The 25,371-nt window shown below is 46.9% G+C and overlaps 1 protein-coding gene across 1 annotated transcript; it reads right to left on the bottom strand.

Annotated features, from left to right (window-relative positions):
* Positions 1–2: 2 nt before the first annotated feature.
* CRTC1 (CREB regulated transcription coactivator 1) lies at positions 3–25,121 on the bottom strand (the record flags this gene model as incomplete). Its single annotated transcript, XM_029963852.1, has 15 exons — positions 24,936–25,121; positions 23,658–23,774; positions 21,754–21,801; positions 18,936–19,073; positions 17,727–17,788; positions 16,911–17,005; positions 15,557–15,642; positions 15,050–15,093; positions 14,024–14,244; positions 11,240–11,376; positions 10,134–10,385; positions 8,001–8,102; positions 3,469–3,555; positions 1,545–1,725; positions 3–175 (listed from the first exon to the last, which is right to left on the bottom strand). Coding segments are annotated over exons 1-15 (1,779 nt in total), but the record flags the coding sequence as incomplete, so codon positions are not given.
* Positions 25,122–25,371: the final 250 nt, after the last annotated feature.

Raw genomic sequence — 25,371 nt, forward strand, 5'->3', positions numbered from 1 at the left:
GGGTCGGTGAGGACCATGTCGGGGTCGTTGAGCATGTGCAGTCCATCCAAGGTCAAGGGGTCAATTTTGAGTTCATCCAGGGGGAACTGGGAATCCGTGTCGAAGCTGACGTCCCCCACTCCCGCCAGAGAGCTGGTCAGTTCTTTTGATAGGCTGGGGGGAGATTCTCCTGTCACTGCGGGGAGGAGAATGGAGACGTGTCACCAGGGCTTCCCAAACACACACCCACCAGGCAAGCAACCCATCAAACAGCTCCAAAGCCCTGAGTTATTGACTGAGCTAAGGCTGAAGCTCAGATGGAGAACACACTCATCACACCAGGGGCATCCTCATCACACCAGGGACATCCTCATGACAGGAGGGACATCCTCATCACATCAGGGACATCCTCATCCCACAAGGAGCATCCTCATCACACCAGGGACATCCTCATGAAAGGAGGGACATCCTCATCACACCAGGGACATCCTCCTCACATGAGGGACATCCTCATCCCACAAGGAGCATCCTCATCACACCAGGACCATCCTCATCCCACAAGGAGCATCTTCATCACACCAGGACCATCCTCATCACACAAGGAGCATCCTCATCCCACGAGGGACAATCTCATCACACCAGGACCATCCTCCTCACATGAGGGATATCCACCTTCCTTCCCATCTGGATGAATTACAAGCTCCTCACAGCTTCCCCAAACCATCAGAACGACCAAACACAAAGCAAAATTCCTGCCTGCATGTCTGGTGTCTCTTTCCTCTCCCTCGAGTTTAGGAGGAACAACCTTAATTTCCATGATTCCAAACAGCAATGCCTGGCTGCAGCACAGACTGAGCCAACAGTTGTCCCTGTGTCCCTGTGCAGGGATTGTTTCCAAAATCCAACTGTGACCAGATTCACCACCATATGTGACACTCTGACCTGAGCCTGTCCCACGTTCCCTCTTCACTCTGCCCATGGGACAGGTGATCTCTGTGCTGAAGGAAACCTGGATCATGGAATCATGGAATATCCTGAGCTGGAAGGGACCCTCAAGGACCATCCAGTCCAGCTCCTGGCCCTGCCCAGACACCCCAACAATCCCACCCTGTTCCTCAGAGCGTTGTCCAAACCCTCCTGGAGCTCTGGCAGCCTTGGGGCTGTGCCCACTGCCCTGGGGAGCCTGGGCAGTGCCCAACCACCCTCTGGGGGAAGAACCTTGTCCTGAGATCCATCCCAAGCCCCCTGGCACAGCTCCAGCCCTTCCCTGGGTCCTGTCCCTGCTCACAGAGAGCAGAGCTCGGAGCTGCCCCTCAGGAGAAGCCGCAGCCCCCCCAGGAGTCTCCCCTCAGCTCCAGCTGAACCAGCCCAGTGCCCTCAGCTGCTCCTCAGCCCCTTCCCAGCTCCCTGTCCCTCCTCTGGAATCCTCCAGCAGCTTGAGATCCTCGTGGAGTCCAAAGAGCCCTCAGGACTCGAGGTGAGGCCGCTCCAGCCCGGAGCAGAGCAGGATCACCCTCTCCCTTCTCCCCAGCTTCAGCAGGATGACATTCCAGGCCGAGCTGTACCTGTCAGGATGATGTTGGGGATGTTCCCGTGGCTGGAGTAGTTGAGTTGCTGCGAGTCCTGGAGGCTGCCGTGGCTGCCCGTCAGTCCCATCATGGCAGCCTGGGAGTAGTTGAGGGTGGAGCAGGGGCTGTAGAGGCTGTTGGAGCTGATGGCGTTCTCGATCATGTTGAACTGCTCCAGCTGCACACCAAGGGCACAAAGGGAAGTGTCACTCCCGGCCCTCGGGAATTGCGGCCAAACGACTCGACAAGGCTCGAGGACGGGACGTGACGTGAGAGAGAGAGAGAGAGAGACAGGCAAACAAATTCATCTTTAGCTTCCCCTGCTCAAAAGAGGGGCTGTTTGCACGGAGCTTTCCGGAATGTGTCCTGCCCAATTCGGAGGAGGGGGGGAGGAGGGATGGGAAAAGCAAACTGGGGCGGGGGGTGTTGGAAGAACGAAACCAAAGGGAGCTTTTGATGGGAAATAAATGGAATCCACGCTCTGCCTGAGGGCTCTGCCCACCAGCATTCCCTCTGGGAACACAGCCCAGGTTAGTTATTCCATCATTTACTCAATCCATGCCCTGCTTGGCCAAACCAAGAGCAATTTTTGGGCCCCAGGAGTGGGTTATTTGCAAATTCAGGAGTCAGTTTTGTTCCCACCTCCAAGTGAACCCTTTCCCAGTTGCAGCTGTGGCCAGAGATGGGCAACTTCAAACAGGGCTTTCCATTATTTTAATTTTGCATTATGTTTATATTTTCATTATGTTTATATTTGCATTATGTTTATATTTGCATTATGTTCATAAATTTTCAGGATTCAAAATTATTCAAAAATTATTTTCACTACTTAAAAAAATTTTTTTTTTGGCCCTTTTCAAATTTATTTTCAAATTTACTTTCTGTTCTTTTTTCCTCTTTCAGATTTAATTATTTTTCCTTTTTAAAAATTTTCATTGTTTTCAAAATTTCTCTTCACTCTTTTTCTTTTTTAAAACGGATTTTTTTAAAAAAAATTTAATTATTTTTCCTTTTGGAAAATTTTCATCATTTCAAAATTTCTTTTCACTCTTTTTCTTTTTTAAAATGGATTTTTTCTGAAAAAAAATTTCTTTTCATTATTTCCCCTTTTCAAAACTTTTCATTGTTTTCAAAATTTCTTTTCACTCTTTTTCTTAGGACAGATTTTTTTTAAAAAAATTTCATTATTTTTCCTTTCTAAAAATTCTCATTGTTTCAAAATTTCTTTTCGCTCTTTTTCTTTTTTTAAAATTGATTTTTTTTAAAAAAAATTTCATTATTTTTCCTTTCTAAAAATTCTCAGTTTCAAAATTTCTTTTCACTTTTTTTCATTATTTTTCCTTTCTAAAAATGGAAAATTTTTTTAAAAAAAATTTCATTATTTTTCCTTTCTAAAAATTCTCATAGTTTCAAAATTTCTTTTCACTCTTTTTCTTTTTTTAAAATGTATTTTTTAAAAAAAAATTTCATTATTTTTCCTTTCTAAAAATTCTCACAGTTTTAAAATTTCTTTTCACTTTTTCTTTTTTTAAAATGGATTTTTTTAAAAAAAAAATTTTTTTCACTTTCTAAAAAATCTCACAGTTTAAATTTTTTCCACTTTGAAAATGTCGATTTTTATCATTTTTATTTTTAAATCTTGGCCATTTAAATTGTTTTAATCGATTTTTATTCCTTTTCAATGCAAAGTTTGGAGGAACAACTTTACAAACACCTGCAGCTACGAGGGGCGAGGGGGAGGAAAAGGGGGGGGGAGAAACCAAACAAACAAAAAAAAGAAACTCCTGAGTGTCAGAAACCAAAAAGAACAGAAGGAAAACTCCACGTGGACAGAACGTGCTGCGACACAGAATAATCAGGAATTAATTGATCTTAATTTGAAGGTGGAAGAGGCCGCTGGGGCCGAGATGAATTTGCTCACCTGGTGGGAGAGGGCATTAGCCTGCCTAGCTGTCATCTGCTGCTCATAATAGGAGTCCCCAAAAACACTGCCCAGCATGGAAGAATGCTGAAAACAAAACAAGAGGCTTTATGGCGCAAACCCCCCACGGCTCCTCCGGCACCAGCGGAGCTCCAGGACATCCAGGGAGCAGCAGGAATGCCCTGGCACAGGCAGGGAACCCCAGCAGCTCCTCCCTGAGCACGGACAACACGGAGAACTCGGGGGTTATGGACACACACACACGGGGAGGCACAGAGTTAACTCGGGGGCTTGGGGTTTTTGGGGGATTTGGGGGGAGAAATGTCACACTGGGGCATCGAAGAGAGCCCAGGTGGGGCTGGGCTGGGGCTGCAAGGACAAGAGGCGTGGGTTAAAGTCATTTTACAGGAGCAGGAGAGGTGAGGAGGAAGCCCAGGGAAGCGTGGGATGGGCAAGAATTCCAGGAGGAATTCCTCAGCCTTCCTAAAGTCACCGTCCCCTCCAGCACCACAAGGGTTTAGCATAATTGTCCATCACTTATCAGTTGTTCTAAAGGTGACCAAGAATTCATCAATTAAAAGTGATCAAGGATTCATCAATTAAAGGTGACCAAGAATTCATCAATTAAAGGTGACCAAGAATTCATACATTATTTTAAGGGTGACCGAGAATTCACCAAGTGTTCTAAAAGTGTCCAAGAATTCATCAATTGTTCTAAAAGTGACCAAAATTCATCAATTGTTCTAAAAGTGACCAAAATTCATCAATTAAAAGTGACCAAGAATTCACTGATTGTTCTAAAGGTCACCAAGAATTCATCAATTATTCTAAAGGTGACCAAGGATTCATCAATTAAAGGTGACCAAGAATTCATCAATTAAAGGTGACCAAGGATTCATCAATTAAAGGTGACCAAGGATTCATCAATGATTCTAAGGGTGATCAAGAATTCATAAATTGTTCTAAAAGTGTCCAAGAATTCATAAATTGTTCTAAAAGTGTCTAAGAATTCATCAGTTGTTCTAAAGGTGACCAAAAATTCATAAATTATTCTAAGGGTGACCAAAAATTCATAAATTATTCTAAGGGTGACCAAAAATTCATAAACTGTTCTAAAAGTGTCCAAGAATTCATCAGTTGTTTGAAAGGTGACTGAGAACGTGAGGACAGTGATTTAATACTATGGAATACTGTCCCCCCAAAAAAATGCCAGATAGAAAAGAAGTCAGAGATCACTTCTCTAAAATTTACAAACTCTGACATTCCAGCTGGAAAAAAAAATCCATCTATTGGCAAGGAGAATGTCTATTAAAGATAATTTGCGTGGAGAGATTGTCTCAGTCCTGAGGTGGAAATTCAACTGCTGATTTATTTTATTTACATGTTAAAAGCAGAAGGCTACAAATTTCCTCCTTAAAAACCTGAGCAGGATGGGAACAAACACCTGAAGGGATCAAACATCCAAAGGGATCAAACAGCAGAAGGGATCAAACACCAGAAGAGATCAAACAACCACAAGAGCCACGTTAGAGCTGATAAGAGAAAAAGCAAAGCACTACTTAAATCAATTTATTTCAAGAAAAATTTGGGGGTTTTAACCCACTGAGCCCTTATTTGCTGCCCTGTCATGCCTGGATCAACTATCCCAATTCCATCTTATCCAACCTGCTCCATCTGTTACTCCTGAAAAACCCGGAGTCAGAACCCAGAGCTCGCTCAGGCGAGTGGATCAGGACCAGAACTCTGCGATGGAGTGGCAGGAACAGCACCAGCACTGTGGGGTCAGGGGATCAATGAGGTTGGAAAAGGCCTCTGAGATCATCAAATCCAACCTCTGGGTTATAATCACTTCTAAGGACAAAGCTGAATTTTGGGATGTCACCGGCTCGACGTGAAGCAAGAGCAGCACCAGAAATCCAGTTGCTATCCGAGAGCTCCAAAGAGGATCGAGGTATTTTTTTCCCTTTAAACCCCTGTCCTTTCATTTCCCAGGAGCTTTCCAGAAGTGCAGGGCAAACCCTAAAACCTCTGTGTTTCACTAAGCACCGTTCCCATCCTAAAAAACTCTGGGGAAGGTGAAAAACAATCAACAGGAGAGCAAGGCCGTGTCTGTGCAAGTCCGGGTCAGTAACTCCTAACAAAACACTGGATTTGCTCCTCGTGTGAAGTGTGCTCAGATACTACAGCTGCAAGCACTGAAATTCCCAAGGGAAACCCGCTGGAAATGTCATTGTTTCAACACTTCAGAGCCTTGGAATAACTTATCCACAGCTCCGGGAAGAACAGCGGGAACGCTGGGCCGAGGGTTCTGCCTGCAGGGGATCCCCCGGGGTTAATGCCGTGGGCACTGCAAGGAAAAACCAGCCCCCTGGCTGGAATGAGCCACTCCAAAAATACCTACCACGTTCTCCAGGTCAGAGGCACTAGAGCAGGAGGGTTTGGGAGCAGGAGCAGGATGCTGGGGGTGAGGGGAGGGCAGAGGAGGAGGAACTGAGGCGTTGGGGATGGGAAGCCATGCAAACACAGAGCTGGGGCTGCAGGCAGAGCTTTCCAGTCCCTGGCTGGACACACACACACACACACACACACTGCTGGAACACAGGAGCAAAGGATTTGGAGAGGTGGGAAGATGAAGGAGAAGCTCAGGTGAATGAACCAGGTGTGATCCGAAGGAAAACCCGGGGTTCGGGGTTTAAAGGATTCCCCTCGTAACATCAGAAGGGTGGAACCCAAAATTCCTGGGAGAAAGAGCAGCACCTACTTCATCCCACTCCTTACACTCGTTCCCTTACACTGGGGCACCCCCAAACCCAGCTTGGGTTTAATTTCCTGCGGCTGGCAGGTAAAAGTCCCCCTTCAGAGGATCCCCAAACTGTGACTTCCACACAGGACACGTGGATGTGTGAGGAGATACTCACAGGAAGGAAGACCAGCTCTTCCACAACGGGAATATTCTCCTGCTTGGAAGGGTTCTGCCTTCCCTCTGGGCAGGTTAAAGGATCCTGGCACCTGGGAGCTGCCACAACCAACCCCAATCTTCCCTCCAAACTGGTTTCTCTTCCCCCATTGCTTCTCTCCACCTTTAAATATTTCTGACCATCACCAGTCATTGCTGGAGACAGTAAAGCCATCTTGGTTTTAATTTAGGAAAAAGAAAGGATTCTGTGGGTATTTAAGAGGCCAGTACTAGAGTATCAATAAATCCCCTTCCTTGCTCTCAGAGTTGTGGTGTCTCACTTGAAAAGAGCAAAACCTAAGGAAGATTTTATAGGATAAAACAGCCCCAGCAGGAAAAATTACAGCCCAGTGTGTGTCCCACTTGTTGCACTTTGCACCGACCAGAGGCAACAAGTCTGGGAACTAAACCAAGACAGAGTTATGGAGATGTCAAGGGGGAAAGAAAATCAACCTAAAAATCCAAATTGGATGTGCTGCCCACGTGAGAACTGAGTTTGCAGCAGCAGTGGCAGCAGCTCTGCCCCATGGGAGACCCCCAGGGTTAAATGTGGGGTTTGGAGCCACACAAGGACAAAGCAGAACTCACAGAAGCAGAAGAAGAGAGAGGCTAAGAAGCAATTAAGCCAGGCTTGAGGAAATCCAGTCAGTCCTGACACTCAGCTCTAGGTCTGAGCTTACCAGTGACCTGAGCCTGGCTCAGGAGAGAGGGAGTTTCTGCTTTGGAACCATGAAGGGGCAACACTGACTCAGAAAGGATCCTCCTTACAGCCTTCAACGTTAAATGATGGGACAGAAAATGTATTTTCAGACTCCTGGGGTGCTCTGGAAGAACTCCCTGCACCTTGTTTCTGCAGGTGGGATTCTGCAGGGCAGCTATTCCAGCAGCACCAGTATGGAAAAATGCACTTTCTTACACTGAGGCACTCCCAAACCCTGCTTGTTTTTAACTTCTTGCTGCTGGCAGGTAAAAATCCACCTTCAGAGGATCACACACCCCCCCCAGGCTATGACTTCCATATGGGACACGTGGATCTGTGAGCAGATACACACAGAGGAAGGAAAACCAGCTGGCAGGCAAGGCAGAGAGTGGTAACCCATTCCTTGCCAGCCACAAGGGACAGCTGCTTATTTGGGGAGCATTTTCTCCAGTGTTTTCCTTCACAGGGTGTGTTCCCACATTAAGAAGGTCCTGCTGCAAACAGATTTGGCCACACCAGGGAGATTTAGTGCCCCAGGAGGCACTGGAGTCCCCCTCTGCCCTCCCAACCTTACCCATCAGCTCCCCGCCACGATCCTGGGAATTGAAAGGATTCTCCCTGGAGGTTCTGTCCATGGAACAGCCCAAAGAAACCCCACAAACCAGTCCTTCAAGCAGCAGCTTTGTCCCATAAGAAAAAGGCAATTCAGCAGCTATTTGAAAACCTCTGGCCCTGAATGGAAGTGCAGCCGGGATGAGGCGTCGGAGATGCATGAGGAGCACACGGAGTCACAGCGAGACAACCACGGGGCAGTGATGGAGAGACTGGGCTAAAACACACACAAAGCAAGGCCTGTGGAAGCACAGAGTCCCTTACTTGAGGGGAGCTGCCAGGAGAGAAGCCTTGATTGGAGACAGGAGAGGTGGGAGACTGGTTGGCTGGGGAGCCAGCATTACTGCGGTACTGCTGGAGTGAGGCCTACAAAGGACACAGAGTTAAACAGCGTGGCACTGAGGGAGGCCTGCAAAAATCACACACTCCTGGCAAATCCAGCGGGGAGGAACCACCCTCTTCAGCAGTCTGGGCTGTGGAGGAAGGCAGGATTACCGTGGATAACGCCCCAAAAAGGGAGAGAGCTCAGGGGACAGCGTGGCAGGGGCTGTCTGAGCTGTGGGCAAGCACAACTGGGGGAGATTTCCTCCCTGGGCTCAGTTATGCTCAATTTAAAAAAAAAAAACAAACATAAAAAAATCAGGTCAGCCAAGGATTTAGGGCAAAGAAGTCTCGAAAGCTGGGAATAATTCAAAAAGAATGTCATTTATTCTTCAGTTCCACTGCCATGCCCACATGTGTGCTCACCCTGCTCTGGGATCCTGCTCTACCCCGAGCTGAAGAGCCTGGGGGTGTTCTGAAGATTGAGGGGCAGGTGACAAACCTGTTTGGGGTGTCCCCCTGCAAGGTGGGATCCCCCCAAACTCCACTGCACCCCAGGACACTGGTTGGGAATTCCCCCTGTGTTTTGCAGCTTTATATTAGTGACTTTTACACTGAGACGTGTTTTCAAAGATTTACCTTTTTCTCTCCATCATCAAAACCCTAGATTTGAACAAATTAATAACATTAAGGGCATTTAAATAATGCTGTACTAATTAACATCAACAGCAGCACAGCTCTCCTCACTCTACTTCCTCACAAATTAAAGATGATTGAGGAAAACCTGCAATCCAGTAAATTTAATCAGCTGCTTTGCAGTGTGGGAAGACACTGCACTTGCAGTGGTTTTGACACCAAATTCTGTAAATCTCTAGAAAATATCCTTCTGTTCTGCACTGCCACTTGCAGACTGCAAGCAGCCACCCAAACTACAAAGGAATTTCAACTCTGCTTTACAAAAGCTGGGTAGAAGTTGCCAGTGGGGCTGTGACAGCTCAGCTTTTTGGTTAAACTACCTTTAAATCTGTTTGCTTGGGAATTATTTCGGTTGCTTTAAAAGATATAAGCACAGCACCCTAAAAGTTAAGGTCATAAAGAGGTTTAGGATGAGGAAAGCAACACAGAAAGCAAAGGATGAAATCAGAACTGGCTGTACTGGTACTACATGAGGATTAGAACCAAAACACTGGGACATATTTTGAGTGGGAATCCTTTCCACTGCTGGATTGTCCTTCCCTCTTCCCCTTCCAGTCCTGAAAGGGAAGCAGCTGCTCTCAAGAAGGATTTATCAGCACAAACTGTCAAAAATTTCACCCCCAAAGGAAACCCCACAACCCAGTGACAGATCAATAAACAATGATCTCCTTCTCCAACCAACTCCTGTCACTGCAGCACTGCCAGGACACCACAGGTGGGACAACCAGGATCCTACACGGGGCAGAAGGAGCAGGAGGAGCTGGACATCCCTCCCTCCCTGCATTTGGGATTTTCAGCTGCTGAGACAGAACATTTCCCAACAGCCCATGGGAAAATGAGCAAGAAAAGGGATCTGCCCATAAATGGATGCCCAGGCACACTCCATGTCTTCTGGGCACTGAGGGCAGCCACAAATCCCATTCTGGAAGGTAATAAGGGGTGCCCTAAAATTCCTTAAAATCAAAGGGTTTCTGTGAAAACATCTGGTTCTTGATAACTTTTGGAATAACATTTCCCAAACGTTCTTTGGATTGGAAAATGCTTGTTGGCAGGTTTTTTTTCCCAAGGCTCTGTGGGCTCTGTGGGTACCTTGAACACCCTGAAAATCTCCCACAGCAACAGCCCAGCCAGGTGTAAAATAAAGGCTGATGTATTTAAGCTGCTCTAATCCAAACCTGGAATTGCAAGGGACAAATGGCCACTCTGAGAGCACATCAAACCCTCATTTTCCTCTAGGAATTTCCACTCCACGTGTCGTTCAAACCCTGCCTGAAATGATGCTCATCACGGGCTCAGGATGATCTGAGCTGCCCAGGCTGATCCCTGCCCCTGCCCTGCTCCCTGCCAGCTTTTCCCAAGGCAAGCTGCTCCCAAACTTACCGAGTTGATGTCTATCCCCATGGAGGGCTGGCTCTGGCTCCCCGGAGGCGACTGGGGGATGGTGGAAGGTACCGTGACGGAGAGAGGGGGGAGCTGAGGGCCCCTCTGCAGCCCCGAGCTCGGCAGGATCGGGGGGTTCTGGGGCAGGGAACTGGCCACTGGGGGCTGCTGCTGCTGCTGGGAACTCGTCTGGGTGAAAAAGGGGTACGGGGGAAGCTGCTGCTCCAGGGACAATGCATCCATAGCCACGGCCTGGGAAAGGAGGAGGAGGATCAGCCACGCTGGAGGGATTCCCCTTCACACTCAGAGAACCAAAACAGCCTCATTTTGCATTTTAAAAACGTTGCTTTTCACAGTTCAGAAACCTGGTCTAGTGGGAGGTGTCCCTGCCCATGGCAGGGGGTGAAACTGGATGAGCTTTAAGGTCTTTTCCAACCCAAACCATCCTCTAAGTCTATAATTCAAAAGACTCAGTATCACCCCCAATAAACAGACTACAATAAACAGTCTGTACAATAAACAGACACTTTAAAAGCCCAGTTGAATCTTGAGCTCAGAAATCACTGAGGGCAGTCACAGAGACACACTCAGGTTTAAAAAGTTAATCGAGGTTTTCTCATGAACTGGGGAAATGTCTTTCAAATTTCACAGCTGACTTTGGGACAACACCGTCACTGATACCTGTCCCAACAGGGGGTTTTTACCACAGTACTAGAAAAGAGAAAGCAAAATCTCCCTTTTTGAGGCTCTGAATTAAGGAACACTTTTAAAGAAGGAAATTACAGAACAAGAGACATGAAATTCAGAGAATCCCAGAATGGTTTGGGCGGGAAGGGATTTAAAGATCATGGAGTTCTGTGGGCAGGGACACCTTCCACCAGCCCAGGTTGCTCCAAATCCCATCCAACCTGGCCTTGAACACTTCCAGGGATGGAGCAGCCCCAGCTTCTCTGCCCAACCTGTGCCAGGGCCTCCCCACCCTCAGAGTGGGGAATTTTTTCCCGCTATCCCACCTAACCCCCCTCTCTGTCAGTTTGAGGCTGTGCAGAGCCTCAAAACAACGGATCTGGGAGGAAACCAACTCCAACCCTGCCACGAGGTCCTACCTGAGTGATGGGTGACAGAGGGGAGAGCGTGGGGGACATTTGCTGGGACTGTGGTCGCCTGGAGTCCGCGCCCAAGGACAGGGGGCTCACGGTGGGCGGGCGGTGCTGCTGGGAAGGGGCCGGCGTCGTCGTCATTCCTGCTGGGAATGAGCACACTGGCTTGAACAGGAACACAGCAACCCTTTACTGATATTGTACCACAGGTAATCACCTCAGTGATGGCCTGAGTGACCAACAAATGGCCTGAGTGACCAGCAAACAGCCTGAGCGCACTCCACACAAAGTGCTGGACGTGTCCAGGCCGATGGGCCCGGAGCTCGTTGGGTGATTTGTAATTAATTTGCTCGGGCTCGAGAGCGTCAGGATGAGAGGAAGATCCCTGTGGTTTATCCTGGACCGAAGCCAGGCCCAGGTTCGTGCACAGATGACTTGGAAGAGGAAGAGGCAGAGCGGCCTCGGCGCTTCCAGGCTCCGCAGGGATCGTCCTCACACACCCCGGGCCCGGGAAAAGCAGGTTCTGCTCTGTTTGTACAGGCTCAGGCTCTGGGAATGACACCACAGATCATGGAGCCACGCTAATCAGAGGGCACTTGAGATATTATAAAAGCAAACACCTCTTTAATGGAAAAAGCAGAAGAAAAACTGGTTATGCAGGAAGAGCTCCATTTCGAATGGCACAGCGCAGGAAATATCCAGCCCACTCCCAAGAGCCACGACCTAGCAGGGGGTAGGGACAAACAACTGAAATATCCCAATTTTGTTCAAATCAAGACAAAAATCTGGAAGTTTAGAAACCTCCTCTATTTTCTGCCTCAGCCCAGAGCAACCGAGTCACCCTGGGAAGTGATCCCAGGACAGTGGGGCGAGCGAGCTGCTCCTCCCGGAGCCGCCAGAAAGGAGGGATTCACGGAGAGCCTCAGAGCTCCCAGGCACTTGGCAAAGGTTCCAGGCTTCCAGGTACGATGCCAGGGAGCCAGGAAGTCCGGGCTGCCAAGGAGCCAGCAGGCAAGAGTGGCTCCAAACGTGAGGCTGTGTTTGCAAACCCCAACATCACCTCCCGGAACGTGCCCGTGAACCGGTGCCGAACCAACCCCCTGGGGTGGCACAAAGGGGCAGGTCTGAGGGGACACCACGAGTGTTTGCTGCCCCACCTTCTGCCAGGGCTGCTCAGGATGTGCCTGGGCAGGGCACAGGGTTCAAAAAGGCCTGACTGAGGTTTCCTGCTTAAGAGCAGCGAGGGAAGTTTGGACAAATCAGTTGAAAAAGTACGGAACGCTGAGCACGGCGGTGCCCGAGCTGTGGGATGGGCTCCAGAGAGAAGCAGGAATATCTTGAATTTGTTATGTCTTTTCAGAGCAATTGCAGACTTACCAGTTGGGTTTTGCACCATATAACTTTGCTAAATGTGGGTACAGCAAAAAATTTAGTGACTCTGGTCTAATTCCTGATTTCTGCTGGAGTGACGGCCCATCCCTGGAACAGCCACTTTTGAGACCAAAAAACTTGTTCAAGGATGCTGAAATCCCCTGAGCCACTCTGCCCTCAAATGGTTAAACCCCCTTCTTGCTTCATTCTCAAACTTACCTGCTCAGTCATTAACCTGATTACAATAATTTCCTTTTCCCAACATAGGAGAGCATTGTCAAGTGGGAAAGGGAATCCTGCCCAGCACAGGAAATCAACTTGTATTTTTGGATACAATGCCTCATTTCTATTCTAGGAATCAACAGACTGCAACTGTCACTGACAATAAAAAAATTCAACCCTCTTCACAATTATTGGGAGCATAAACCAGTGAAATGATCTCAAAAATAATAATCAATAAATTGCCTATAAAGTTAACTAGTCCTGAAATGACCATCCCTGTGAATATTCTACATTGCCAACAAGGCAAATAATGTTTGTTTGTGGGGTTTTAAAAATCAAATTACCCATCTTGTCAAAGTCCTAAAAAACCCCAACAAACACAGCTCAGGTTCACTTGGAGTTATTTCCCAAAGCCCTGAATATTCAGGATGTTTTCAGAACTCAAAGCAGTTCAAGCTCACAAAAAATTAGCACACCTTGGAAAGGCTCCACATTATTCCTGCCTGCCCAAAGGAGAAGATTTGGCTTCAGAGGAAGCAAACAATGTTCTCTCCCCAAGAGAATCCTCAACGTTTAAAAAATGCCATTTTAAAGGGAGGGGAATGAAAGGGCTGCTGAGGATGTTCCCATGACACAGGGGCTGTTGGGGTTCAGTACAATTAAATACAAGAGAGGAACTCTTGTATTATATATTAAAATTAATATATCAAACTCTTGTTTTAGATATTAATAAATAAATAGATAGATAGATAGATAGATAGATAGATAGATAGATAGATAGATAGATAAAACTCCCCCCCTCCAAAAAACCCCAAAAAACTCAAACAAAACCCCAAAACAAAATAAAACCCAAACCTAACAAAACAAATAAAAATAAAACAAAGGAAAAAAAAGTACCACAAAAAAAACCACCCACACACAAACAAAAAGAAAACAAACCCTCAAAAGAAACCCAAAAAGGTAGATTTAGGTACCAAGAACGTGAGAGAAACGTCCTATAATAAACACAGCTCTCTCACTTTGTTTTTTTTTGTACATATAAAACCTGTTTCTACAGAAAAGCCAATCAGCAGTGAGGTGCAATTAACTCTCAGAAGAAACAGGAATATCCTAGGATGAAAATTCCCTCGTTTCAGCCCCAAAATTCAGGTGCCACCTCCCGGCCAAGAGCCCCGGCGGGGGGAGCGATGACCTCACCCTGACTGGCAGTGCTGATGCCCAGGTGAGTCAGGTTGGCAGCAAGATTTCCCGTGCTGTTGGAGCTGCTGAGGGCTGGGAATGTGGATTCCTCGGGATCCAGCGGCGTGGGCAGCGGGGAGGGGAAGTGGATGTTGGTCAGGTCGGGCAGGGACCCGCCCGTGTTGTGCGTGGCAGGAATCAGGGCTGTAGTGTTCTCCTGGTCGGCTGAGGGGAAGATGCTGGGTCAGGGAGAGAGGGGAAAGGAAGAAAAGACACATTCAGTTGAAATTCCAGCTTTCCAAGGGGGTTTTTACAGAGAAAATTCCAGAGGTGAGGCTGGGTGTTGGAGGACAAACAGCCAGAAAAGCTCGCAAAGGGTCTCGTCCCACATCCAGAGCAGGGCTGGAGCAGGGAAGGGCTTCCCAGGGAACCCCAAGGCAAAAGGATATTCAATATACAATATTCAATATACAATATTCAATATACACTATTCAATATAAAATATTCAATATAAAATATTCAACATAAAATACTTAATATAAAATATTCAATATACACTATTCAATACAAAATATTCAATATAAAATATTCAACATAAAACATTCAATATACAATATTCAATATAAAATATTTAATATACAATATTCAATATATAATATTCAATATACACTATTCAATATACACTATTCAATATACACTATTCAATATACACTATTCAATATAAAATATTCAATATAAAATACTCAATATAAAATATTCAATATACACTATTCAATATACAATATTCAATATAAAATATTCAATATACAATATTCAATATAAAATATTCAATATACACTATTCAATACACACTATTCAATATAAAATATTCAATATACACTATTCAATACACACTATTCAATATAAAATATTCAATATAATATTCAATATACACTATTCAATATACACTATTCTATATACACTATTCAATATATAATATTTTTTTCTTAGGAAGATCTCAGTGCTCTTCAAAAAAGAAGAAAAAAAAAATTGCTCAGGACTTACTTGATTCCTGGAACTTCACATGATTTAGGTCTGGATGACCCAGTCTAAAAGAGAAGGAAGAGAGTTTTTAAAGGCACAGAAGGAAGAGAGTTTTTAAAGGCACAGAAGGAAAGGAGTTTTAAAGGCACAGAAGGAAGAGAGTTTTAAAGGCAAAGATACTGCTGGAAGTGAATGTTCAGGATATATTTCAATTCAAAAGGTTTAATTTGATACATTTCTAGAGGAGAGCTGTTCTGCACAAGAGCTCTGTGAAGCTCTTAGAAGATATTTATCACCTTTTTTTTGCTTTATTGTCCCAACAAATCTTAAATTTCAAGATTTTCTCCTGATGAAATCAATCACACATAAATACCTAAAAATGCCTTTCTGGTCCATTGCTTATGATTTGTTTCTAAACACAACATTTAATCTCAAATCTCTTCAAGTGGTGACAACATTTCAAGCATTCATTTACCTCAATATGTTTAGAAAATAACATTTCTACATTTCAAAGGGTGCAATTCCCACCTTTTTAGTGTCCCAGCCTTGCTTGGAGAGGGTTTTGTCTGCATCTGAGGTGCCTTCCTCCATTCCAGGGACAGTCAGCAACAAAACTAAAACAGGACAACAACAACAACAACAAAAAAAATCATAGAATTAATAATCAATAACATGAAGCTTCTCAGGAAGACATTTTCAGACTGGAAATGTAACCATTTGAAAAATGCTGAAGAATTATCAGCGAGTTTGAAACTCATTAAAAAAACAAAGACACCAGGAAGCAGAAGAGACTAAAATTGTGTTTAATTAACTAATTAATCAGTGAGACATTATCAGCTTTAAAATAATACTTTAAAAGACTTCTGGTCTCCAGTTTAGTCTGCTAAGGCTAAAGATCTAAATGGATCTAAGTGGATTCCATTTGGATCTAAATGGAAGGGAGTGTTTGGGGCCTGGTTTTTGCATTCTGCACGAGTGATTTCCACCTGGGACACCTCATGGGCAGCCAAGAGGACAATTCCAGGGGGGAACAATCCAATCCATCCCCCCTGGGAGAGAGAAACACGATAAAGCTGCTGCTTCTCCACATTCCAAGGCCATTTTTTGGTTCAAACAAGCAACTGCAAGGTGACAAAGAACCACCAGAAGGAGCCCAGAGGGAGAGATGAATCCACAGGAACGTTTCACACCGGCAGCCACAAACCCATATTTAGGGAATACTGTTGAACAGGACCATTTTTCCATGTTTTCCAGCTCCAGGAGCACACAGAAGAGCCACAGCACAGCCAGTTTGTGCTGCATGTTCATCCTTGTTGAAGGATTAAACTTCCCCACAGAGACTCCAGAGCTTCCCACAGAACCAGGGGATTGTTAAGGCTGGAAAAGACCTTTGGGATGCTCAAGGGCTGCCGTGTCTCCCGAGCTGGAGCAGGCTCAGGGCCCAGCAGAGGGCACCAGAAGTGTGGTGCTCCAGCCTGGAGCTGGGAATGTCCTCAGTGCTGTTGGGAAGTGCTGCCTCCCAGGGGATGTTCCCTGGGGAAGCCTCGCTCCCTCCCGGTGTTGTATCCCTGAGTGAACCGCTGGGATCCCTGTGCTGGCTCTGGAAGGGACTCCAAACCTTTGGTGGCACTGGGAGCACTCACCAGCCCAGGGAGAAGGGTCAAAATAACACCATTTGGGGCTCAGGGGAATGTTCTCACTTAGTTTTGTACCATTTTTCTCTGGATTTCAGCCCCCACAAAGGTCATTATGATCCCTCACTCTGGTTCCAGTGTCATGGATCCAGGGAGCAGCAGCAGATCCGCGTTTCCCAATCCCCCCTGGGAGATCATGGGAATGCTCTGGATGGCAGAAATACCTGTATCCATTTTTCCCTGTTTACCTCTTTTCTGCTGCATGTCCTGGGACCCTCCAGAGAAGGATTCCTGCTGAGCTGGAGTCATGGTGCTCTGGTGCAAGGCAGAATCAGAATTTGTCCTGAAAACAAAACAAAAAAAAAGGTAAAACCCACGATATTTTTATTGCCAGTTGCTCTAAATAAAAGAATTTAAATCTCTCAGATCAAGGCAACCAGCTCAGTAAAACCTGAACACTCTGCATTAAAAACCAAAAATCTACATATGGCACATCCCAGGGACAATTTCCTCGTGAAACAATCAATTTGCAGGACAAATTTGAAGTGCCATTGTTTCAATAATGGGATTGAGAGGGATACAGGATAATTTGATTGCCCTCGTCAGAAAAGAATTTCCTCAGCTTTGTTAAGGTCATGCAGGATCAAATAATGCCCTTTCTGAGCAGAAAGCTGTTTATACAGACTTTGGTTACAGTTTGAAAACCAACTGTCCCTGTTTGGCAGGGAGGGAAAATGAGAGGTTTGGGATGCAGGGACACTGTGGAAATGGGAATGTCCATGGGCATCACACCTCTGGTGATGAACCAGCCCTCAGCTGTGAATGCAGGGCAACAAGTCACAACTCAACAACTCCGGGCTGTGCCTTGGAATATCGAGGCTGACCTTGGAAAAGCTGACACACCTTAATTTCAAAGAGGGTCATCCACAAGGAGCATAAGCAAAGGAAAACCCCATTTCTGGGTTGAGAAAGGCACCCCAGCTCGTGCTGGGGGGAATGGTGAAGGTGTGGAGGTGCTGCAGGGTCAGGGAACAGCCCGAACACGCGCCCGAGGTGCCACCAACCTTCTCCAGCTGGTGTCCGACGGAGGGGACAGGTACACTGTTCCATAGGGACAGCTGTCCACGTGATCCCAGAGTTAAGGGGAACAACAGCACTTCCTCACTGAAGCAGGAGGCCCACTGGAAATCTTTTCCTAGGAATAATTCCAATTAGCCCGTCAGAAGGCACCGAGCTCCAGGGAGAAAAGCGAGCAGACGCCCCGAGGGGAACTTTAAAAACACTCCAACCAAAGGATTACGTGGATTGTTGTGATGTTTGAGCAGCAAGAGAATCATCCTCCTTTCCTGCAGATCCAACTGCTCCCTGGGCAGCCACCACCCCCTACTCCCCCATTCCCACATCCCCTCCAGCCCCATCAACCCAACCCCACGGTGGCACATTTTAAGGCCGTCAGGAATAATCAGCTAATTGGTGTTCCCACGTGGCAAGAAGAAACATCGCTGGGCAAATGCCAAGGGGATGAATCAACCTGCAATCAAATGCACAACCAACTGCAAAGATTATCCCGGGCTGGATTTACTCGGATCCAAAGGGGAATTCTGCTTCCCTGAGCCGGGCGGGACTTTTCAGAGAACCAGGGAATGGTTTGGGTTGGAAACAGATGATCTGTGTCCTTCTCATGCTGGGGGCCACAAAGCTGGTGAATTTGTGGAGGGTGCCCTCGATGCCCCTGCCCATGTCACCAACAAAGACGTGGAACACCCCAAAACCCCGAGGGAGACACCCACTGCTGGTCCCACTGAGCCACCGACTGCAGCTCTGGGAGCGTGGCCATCCAGGGAATTCCTTACCCACTGACAGGGCCATCCATCACATCCATGACTCTCCAGTTTGGAGGCAAGGATATCACGTGGGACACTGCCAAAAGCTTGGCACAGGTCCAGGGAGACGATGGCAGTGACCCCATCACAGGAGGCTGCAGAATTGGGCAGGATTTGCCCCCAGGGAAGCCCTTGCTGGCTGCCACCAACCCAGCAAAGGATCCCAATCCCCCCCAGCTCTGTGTGCAGGATCATCCCCACTCAGAGCTGAGGAAACAGGGAAAGGGAAACACTCCCTTTAGGTACTTCTAGCCCAGGCCACAGCTCAGGAGAAGAGGTGACACCGACAGGGACGGGAACGACTGGCCCAGGTGAGGAGGTGAAGGAGGAAGGAGGGAACTGTGGGACTGGAAGCAGTGATGTCATTGGGAGTCCTGCCCCAAAGGATATCTGTCTTCCATGTTTATCCACGGAGAGGGGCCGGCGGTGGGGGGAGCCCAGGCGGTTCCTGTCCCGGTACACTCTGTCCACCAGCCCATGGTGCCGGGTCGTCCTGCTCGTGTCCAACCCCGACGACTGGAACGGAGTCTGGGGGAGACACAGCAAGTCAGGAATGGGAAAATCCACACACAGGCTGCCCAGAACCCACTCGGGGTGTGTGCAAGGCTGTGATGTTCTGAGGAATCACACTCACACAAGATTTGGACAAGTGTCATCACGGCAACGTTCCCCTCCGTGGTTGGAAGGATGCCCAAGGCTGTCCTTCCAGAGGGGGACCATGCTGGACCTGCCCTCTCCTAGATCAGCTCTCACGCCTCCCTATCCCTAAAACCCCCCCGTGTGAGGGTGGCAGGGGGCTGCCAGCTGTGTCCACATGCCCTGGGTGCAGCATGCAGGGTGCATCCAGAAGGAACATGCCGACCCCACGGGCAGGAGACGCAGGAAGGAGACGCGCGGCGAGTCCGACATTCCGAACGCGCCGCCTGCTCTCGGGGCTTCCTTTCACCCCTCCCTCTGGGAATTATTTGAAGGGGACACTGAGAGAATGAAAATTAAAAGAAAAGCAGTTTCCTTCCTCCTCTGTCTAGAAAAAAGTGACGGTGTCTGGTATTTCCGAGGTGACTCTCGGCTCCCTCCGGGACCCGGGGTGGGACGGTCCCACCTGGGCTCTTATCAGTGGAGACCTGCCAGCAAATATTTCAGAGGATGAGGAGAGCAGAGAAAGGACAGGGGAAGATGAATTCCCAGGTTAAACTGGAAAACTCCCACATTTTCCAAAGCCCTTCCCTGCATATACCTGGGGGAGGGGGGCAAAGGAAGTACCGAGGGGTCGATCTGCGCTCGTCCTCCACCGGCAATTTATGGGTCTCTGAGGGGGGAAAAAAAAAACAAACCTCCCCAGTTTTCCACTCCTTGCCAATGTGAACAGCTTTGCTGAGTCCCTCAACACCATCTGTTTGGAAATCCAAAATTTCCTCCTCCTCCATTCAGGTGCTGCATGTGGCAAATGCACTGTCCTGTCTGCCAAGCCATGGAACCATCTGGCTCCCACATTCAGCTCTTCTGGTTTTGTTTTTTTTTTCTTTTTTTTTTTTTTTTTTTTTTTATTCCAAGTGTCAGCTTTGGCTGTTTGAAACGATTCTTTTCCAAAAAAGCTTTACATTTATTTTTAAAAGCTTTGTTTGGATCAACTTCTTAACGAGCCTTTCTGCTCCTCTGAACCCTTTTTCTCCTCACCCTCTCTGCACACACAGCCTGTGTTAACAGAAAGGGATGCAGAGCGGTTGTGGTGTTTATTTTTTCATTTCAAGGCCAACACTTTCTGTGCAGCAGAATATTTAAGTCAACCTGGGGCTGGAAAGGAGCACAGTGAGTTTTTAAAGCACTCTCAGCCCTCAGGATCAGACTTTTCGCTTTCTCGTACGAAGGCCGAGAAATCTCGAGCGGAATCTCAATTTTTTAAGTCATTCCAAATAAAAACACAGTGGTTTAATCTAGTTCTGTCCCCGCACAGAACTGGGAATATTTCTAATCCCAAGCCAACAAAAGGTCTCCAGCTCCTCCTTGCACTGTTGCCACAGCCCTGCGAGCCCAAAAGGCAGCAAAATTTGCAAAGACGTGCTTGGAAGGTCAACAGGAAAAGCAATTTCCTTGTCAGTGGTCTCACCACGGTGCTGCTAAAAAAAGGAGCAGGCAGCCCAAAGCACACGGAATGCAGCCCTCACCTGGAATTTAAAAGGAAGCCAATGCACAGGAGACAAAAAATTGAAGGTAAAAATAGTTATTTCTTGTGTTTTGCCTTTTTTTTTGGCACAACCTCCTTATTAAAAACCCAGCAAAAGTCTCATTTGAGTGCAGCAGTGGAATAAATAAACATGGAGTGTGTTCCAGCTACAGTTTATAGGGTGAGGAACCTGGGGGCAGTGGTGCCCTCTGGCTTTCCAGGAGCAAAGATCCCAAGTGAATCCCTGACTCAGGGAAACAGAAAACACTTCTGGATGTCACCTGCAACAGGTCTGGCTTCCCATAAAACTGTCCTAAACCAGGACAACGTTCCCTGATTAAAATCCCAACCCCAGCAGGGCAAGAGATGTTTAACTGTAATTTAAAAAGTGGATTTAAAAAAAAAAAATAAACAAAAACAAAAAACAGATCTGAGCATCGATTTTATTGGGAACATGAAGAAGCAGAAGTGTTTCACTTCCCTGGAAAACATTAAAGGGTTTGAGACCAGACCCCAAAACCCCACAAACCATCCAAAAAAAGCAGGTAAATACAGACAGGAAGGAAAAAGCTCCGAGCTCTACAACAGTGTCCTTTTGGGATTGATCAGGACTTCAGGAATGGACCCAAGGAGGTGGATGAGGGGGAAGGAGGAGCGGGGGGACCTACAACAGTTCATATTCCAGAGCCTCCCAGTGCCAAGCAGGATTTGGGAACTCATTCCCCACGGCCTTTCACACATGCACATGCTCAGAGCTCGCTGAACCCCCAGGCCAAGCCTGTGTGCCCCAAGGGAATCCCAGGGAATCAATCACAGGGAATCAATCCCAGGGCAGCAAGGCCAGGGAGGGAGCCCAGCTGGGAATTCTGATGCATGTTCCAGACTGGGATGCACGGCCAGACCCCAGACTGGGGTGCCAGGGCAGGGCTCCTGCCAGAGAGAGATGCTGTGCAGGGCAGTGGGGCTGTGCTGAAATACGTATCCACCTGGGCAAACAGGGCCAGTCCTAAATACGTATTTGCACAAACCTAAATGCTTGTTTACCAAAGAGACAGGAACTGCTCCAAAGGCTTCTGCCAGAGCTCCGTTGGGCTGTAAATCAAAGAACCAACATGCTCAGACACCAACGCTCCCACAGCAGACACAACAAACCGCTCTCAGGCTCTTCGCCTCGGAATTCTTCTTTTTAACTTAAAAAAATAATAGAAAAAAAAATCTCCAGTGTTTTTAACTTCACGTTTGGGGAAAAGCCCGGGAAGAACTCACCACTCATGGTTGGTTTTGTTGCTTCTCACTGTTTGTTATCAGGGACAACATAAATTTTGGATTTTTTTCTCTGTGTGTGTGCGTGTGAAAAGTCTATAAATCCTTGGAGTTTGGTATTCTTTCTATATATCTGTGTGTGTGAAAAAAAAATCTATAAACCCCTGGAGTTTTGTATTTTTTTCTATGTGTGTGTGAAAAAAATCTATAAACCCCTGGAGTTTTGTATTTTTTCTATGTGTGTGTGTGAAAAATCCCTAAATCCCTGGAGTTTTGTATTTTTCTATGTGTGCGTGTGTGTGAAAAAAAAAAATCTCTATACCCCTGGAGTTTTGTATTTTTTCTATGTGTGTGTGTGTGTGAAAAAAATCTCTAAACCCCTGGAGTTTTGTATTTTTTCTATGTGTGTGTGTGAAAAATCCCTAAATCCCTGGAGTTTTGTATTTTTTCTATGTGTGTAAAAAAAATCTCTAAACCCCTGGAGTTTTGTATTTTTTCTATGTGTGTGTGAAAAAAATCTATAAACTCCTGGAGTTTTGTATTTTTTCTATGTGTGTGTGTAAAAAAAATCTACAAACCCCTGGAGTTTTGTTTGTGTGTCCTCCTCCAGTCATTGGGAAATTTGGGGATATTCCCTTTGTCAGTTCAGGAGTAAAACAGTCTATGCAGTAACCACCAGAAAAGCACTGAAATGCTATTTCAGAAATACTGAAATACTGTTGCTTAAAAGGAACAGGAGCTCTGAACCTCCCTAACAAGGAGTTAAAGGGAAAATCTTGGAAGAGAGATGTGGAGTAACCCCAAGGACTTCACTCCACTCCAAACCCACTGTATTCCCAAAAGGCAACCAGATTAAAACAGGTTTTTGCTTCTCCTCCTGCACAAGGTTCAAGCTGTCAACCTGCCCAAATTCAGTTGTCTCCACCTATTTCAACAGGCAGGTCAGCGAGTTTCTCCACATTTATTAACCAGCCCTTCATCAGAAAACCACAAACTGCAAGATTTCCTTCTTGCCACATCCTTGTGAGCTGAACTGTAACTGTTACTGCTCAAAAAAGGAAAAGTGACGCAGAAATGTTAATTATTTTGAGCACCCTGAATGAACTAATTATAGAAATCACTGCTCAGAGGACCCACCACCTGATCCATGTACAACATCTCCTGTCCAGACGTGCTTCAAACAGCAAAATGTTCACCTAAAACACTGATTTTCTGTTTGTGGAGTCACTCTGGAGTCACAAAGACAGCCAGGACACCTCAAAGTTTCCTCCTCAGCCAGCCCCAAAAAAAAGGACTGTTCTGCTACCACTTTGTGTCCCACTGCCCTTCTCCTGTCCCAGGATCACTCCCAGGGAACACACACCCCACCAGCAGCTCCCAGCAGGCTCCACATCACCTGAACTTGCTCCCAGTTTGCTTGAATTTACAGAGATTTCCTCAGGAATTTGGTACTGAAGAAAAACACCCCACCCCACGCCCCCTGAATATTCCCTGACCAAAGGAATTGCATCACTCAGAGCATTCCTGACCCAAAAGCCTCCCAACCCCACACAGAAACATCCACACAATCCCATCTGCCAAAGGAGCAAAGAGTTCTCAAACCAGGGGGCTGTGCTGAGGGTTCTGACCCAGCATCCAGGCAGGGAATGAATCCACATATCCAAAGGAACACCCCCTGGACTCACCTGGAAGGGGAGATCCATGGCACTGTTTCCAATCTGATTCACATTTGGCAGAGAGCCACCGTAGTACTGGCCACGACTCTGGCCCAGTTGCAAATATTGGGTTTTCTGCAGCTGTAGCTGAAAAGAAAAAAAAAAAGGAGGAGGGAAAATATGATTGGAACTGTTTGAACTGACACAACTGAGAAGGGAAGCCATCCCTAACCAACACACATTCGAGTGTGGATCCCAGGGAATGGTAAACCTCCTCCACACTGCTCTGCTTTCTTGCTCCAGGAAAAGCCCTGGAGAAAGGGCAGAGACAGGTCTGCAAAGAAAAGGCAGAGAGGCTTTCAAAGAAAACCCCAAAGGAAAAACAAACCACCAGGAGTTCCTCACTGGACAGGGAAACATGGAAATGAAGGCGATGGTCTGCAAAGTGTCACTAAGTTACAGGTGGACAACAGTGCACACATTTCTCTGATGTTCAAACTCTCCCTAGAAAACTCAAACACCCTTTTATTCCCAGAATTCTCCCTGGAAGACACCAATTTCCAGCTACACAGACAGTTCCAATCTCTGCTCCAGCTGAGGGACTGAACTGATCCCCAATTTAGGAGATGACTCGTGGAGATGAAACCTCTCCATGGACCACAGAATTATTCAGGTTGGAAAACACTCCCAAGATCATGTCCAGCCATGACCAGGAGCTCTCAAAAGCCTCAACTATTCAAGCAGGACACCAGTCACTAAGTGGCTGATGGGTTTTTTCCTTCCCAAGAGGGCAGATCTTCAAGGTCCCTCCAACCCAAGCCCTTCTTGGCTGGTGTGATTTTCAGAGCTGCTTTCCCCCTCAGCCCCAAGCCTTAGGAAACATTCCCAGTGTGAAGTATCCCAAGTGGCTCAGGAACATCCCACCTCAGGAGCAGGAAAAGCCCCCCCTCAGTGCTTTCAGTGTGGATTTGCCACACAAATCCAAGCCAGCGAGACGTGGAAGGAAGAGAAACACTGTGCTGGTCTCACTGAATGAGTCACAGCCCCTCCAGCTCGGAGCTGCAGAGCACAAAAAGCACAATATCAGAACTAGCTGTGCTTTTTCCCTGGCCCCTGCATATGTTTTTGTTGTCAAAAAAAAAAAAAAAACAACAAAAAAAAGGCTTGTTTGGGATTTGGGCCAAACGTTGAAGTAACTATTTCAACAGGTGTTGGTTTCCTTTCAAGCAGCTCTGAAAGGCACCCGGGGAGGAAGGGGGGGGCTTGATGTTTTTTTAATATTTTGGCTTCCCCTCGCTCTGTACCCACCTCAAAGCACCCCAGGACAGGGGAGGTCACGACCATTTGTCTTCCTGCTGCACTTTAACTTGGAAATGAGGGAACAAGAGGGCCGGGGAACCGAGAGGAGCCCGGGAAATGGCTCTGCTGGCCCATCAATTTTAGCAACTCTCCCTCCCATAAACACTGGGGGGGTTGTGTGCCAGAACCCAGAGAGCTGATGGCTGTTATTGCTCTCATCCATCACGACACCGGGGCCAGGGGGGGTGTGTTTGCTCCTCTCCTGCCTTCCAGGAGCCGCTTATTGGAGCCCATCAACAACTGCCACTTGCAATCTGGGAAGATCAAGTGTGAGGTGTCCTGAGCAACTTCTGGGGAAAAAAAAAAACACCAAAAAAAGAAAAAAAAAAGGCATTTTTAAATGTTACAGAGCCCCTCCTGTCACTCTGACAGGAAACCTCGAGGC

Source organism: Manacus vitellinus, unplaced genomic scaffold (genome assembly GCF_001715985.3).
Source record: "Manacus vitellinus isolate BGI_N305 unplaced genomic scaffold, ASM171598v3 scaffold_64_pilon, whole genome shotgun sequence".
Lineage (NCBI taxonomy): Eukaryota > Metazoa > Chordata > Aves > Passeriformes > Pipridae > Manacus > Manacus vitellinus.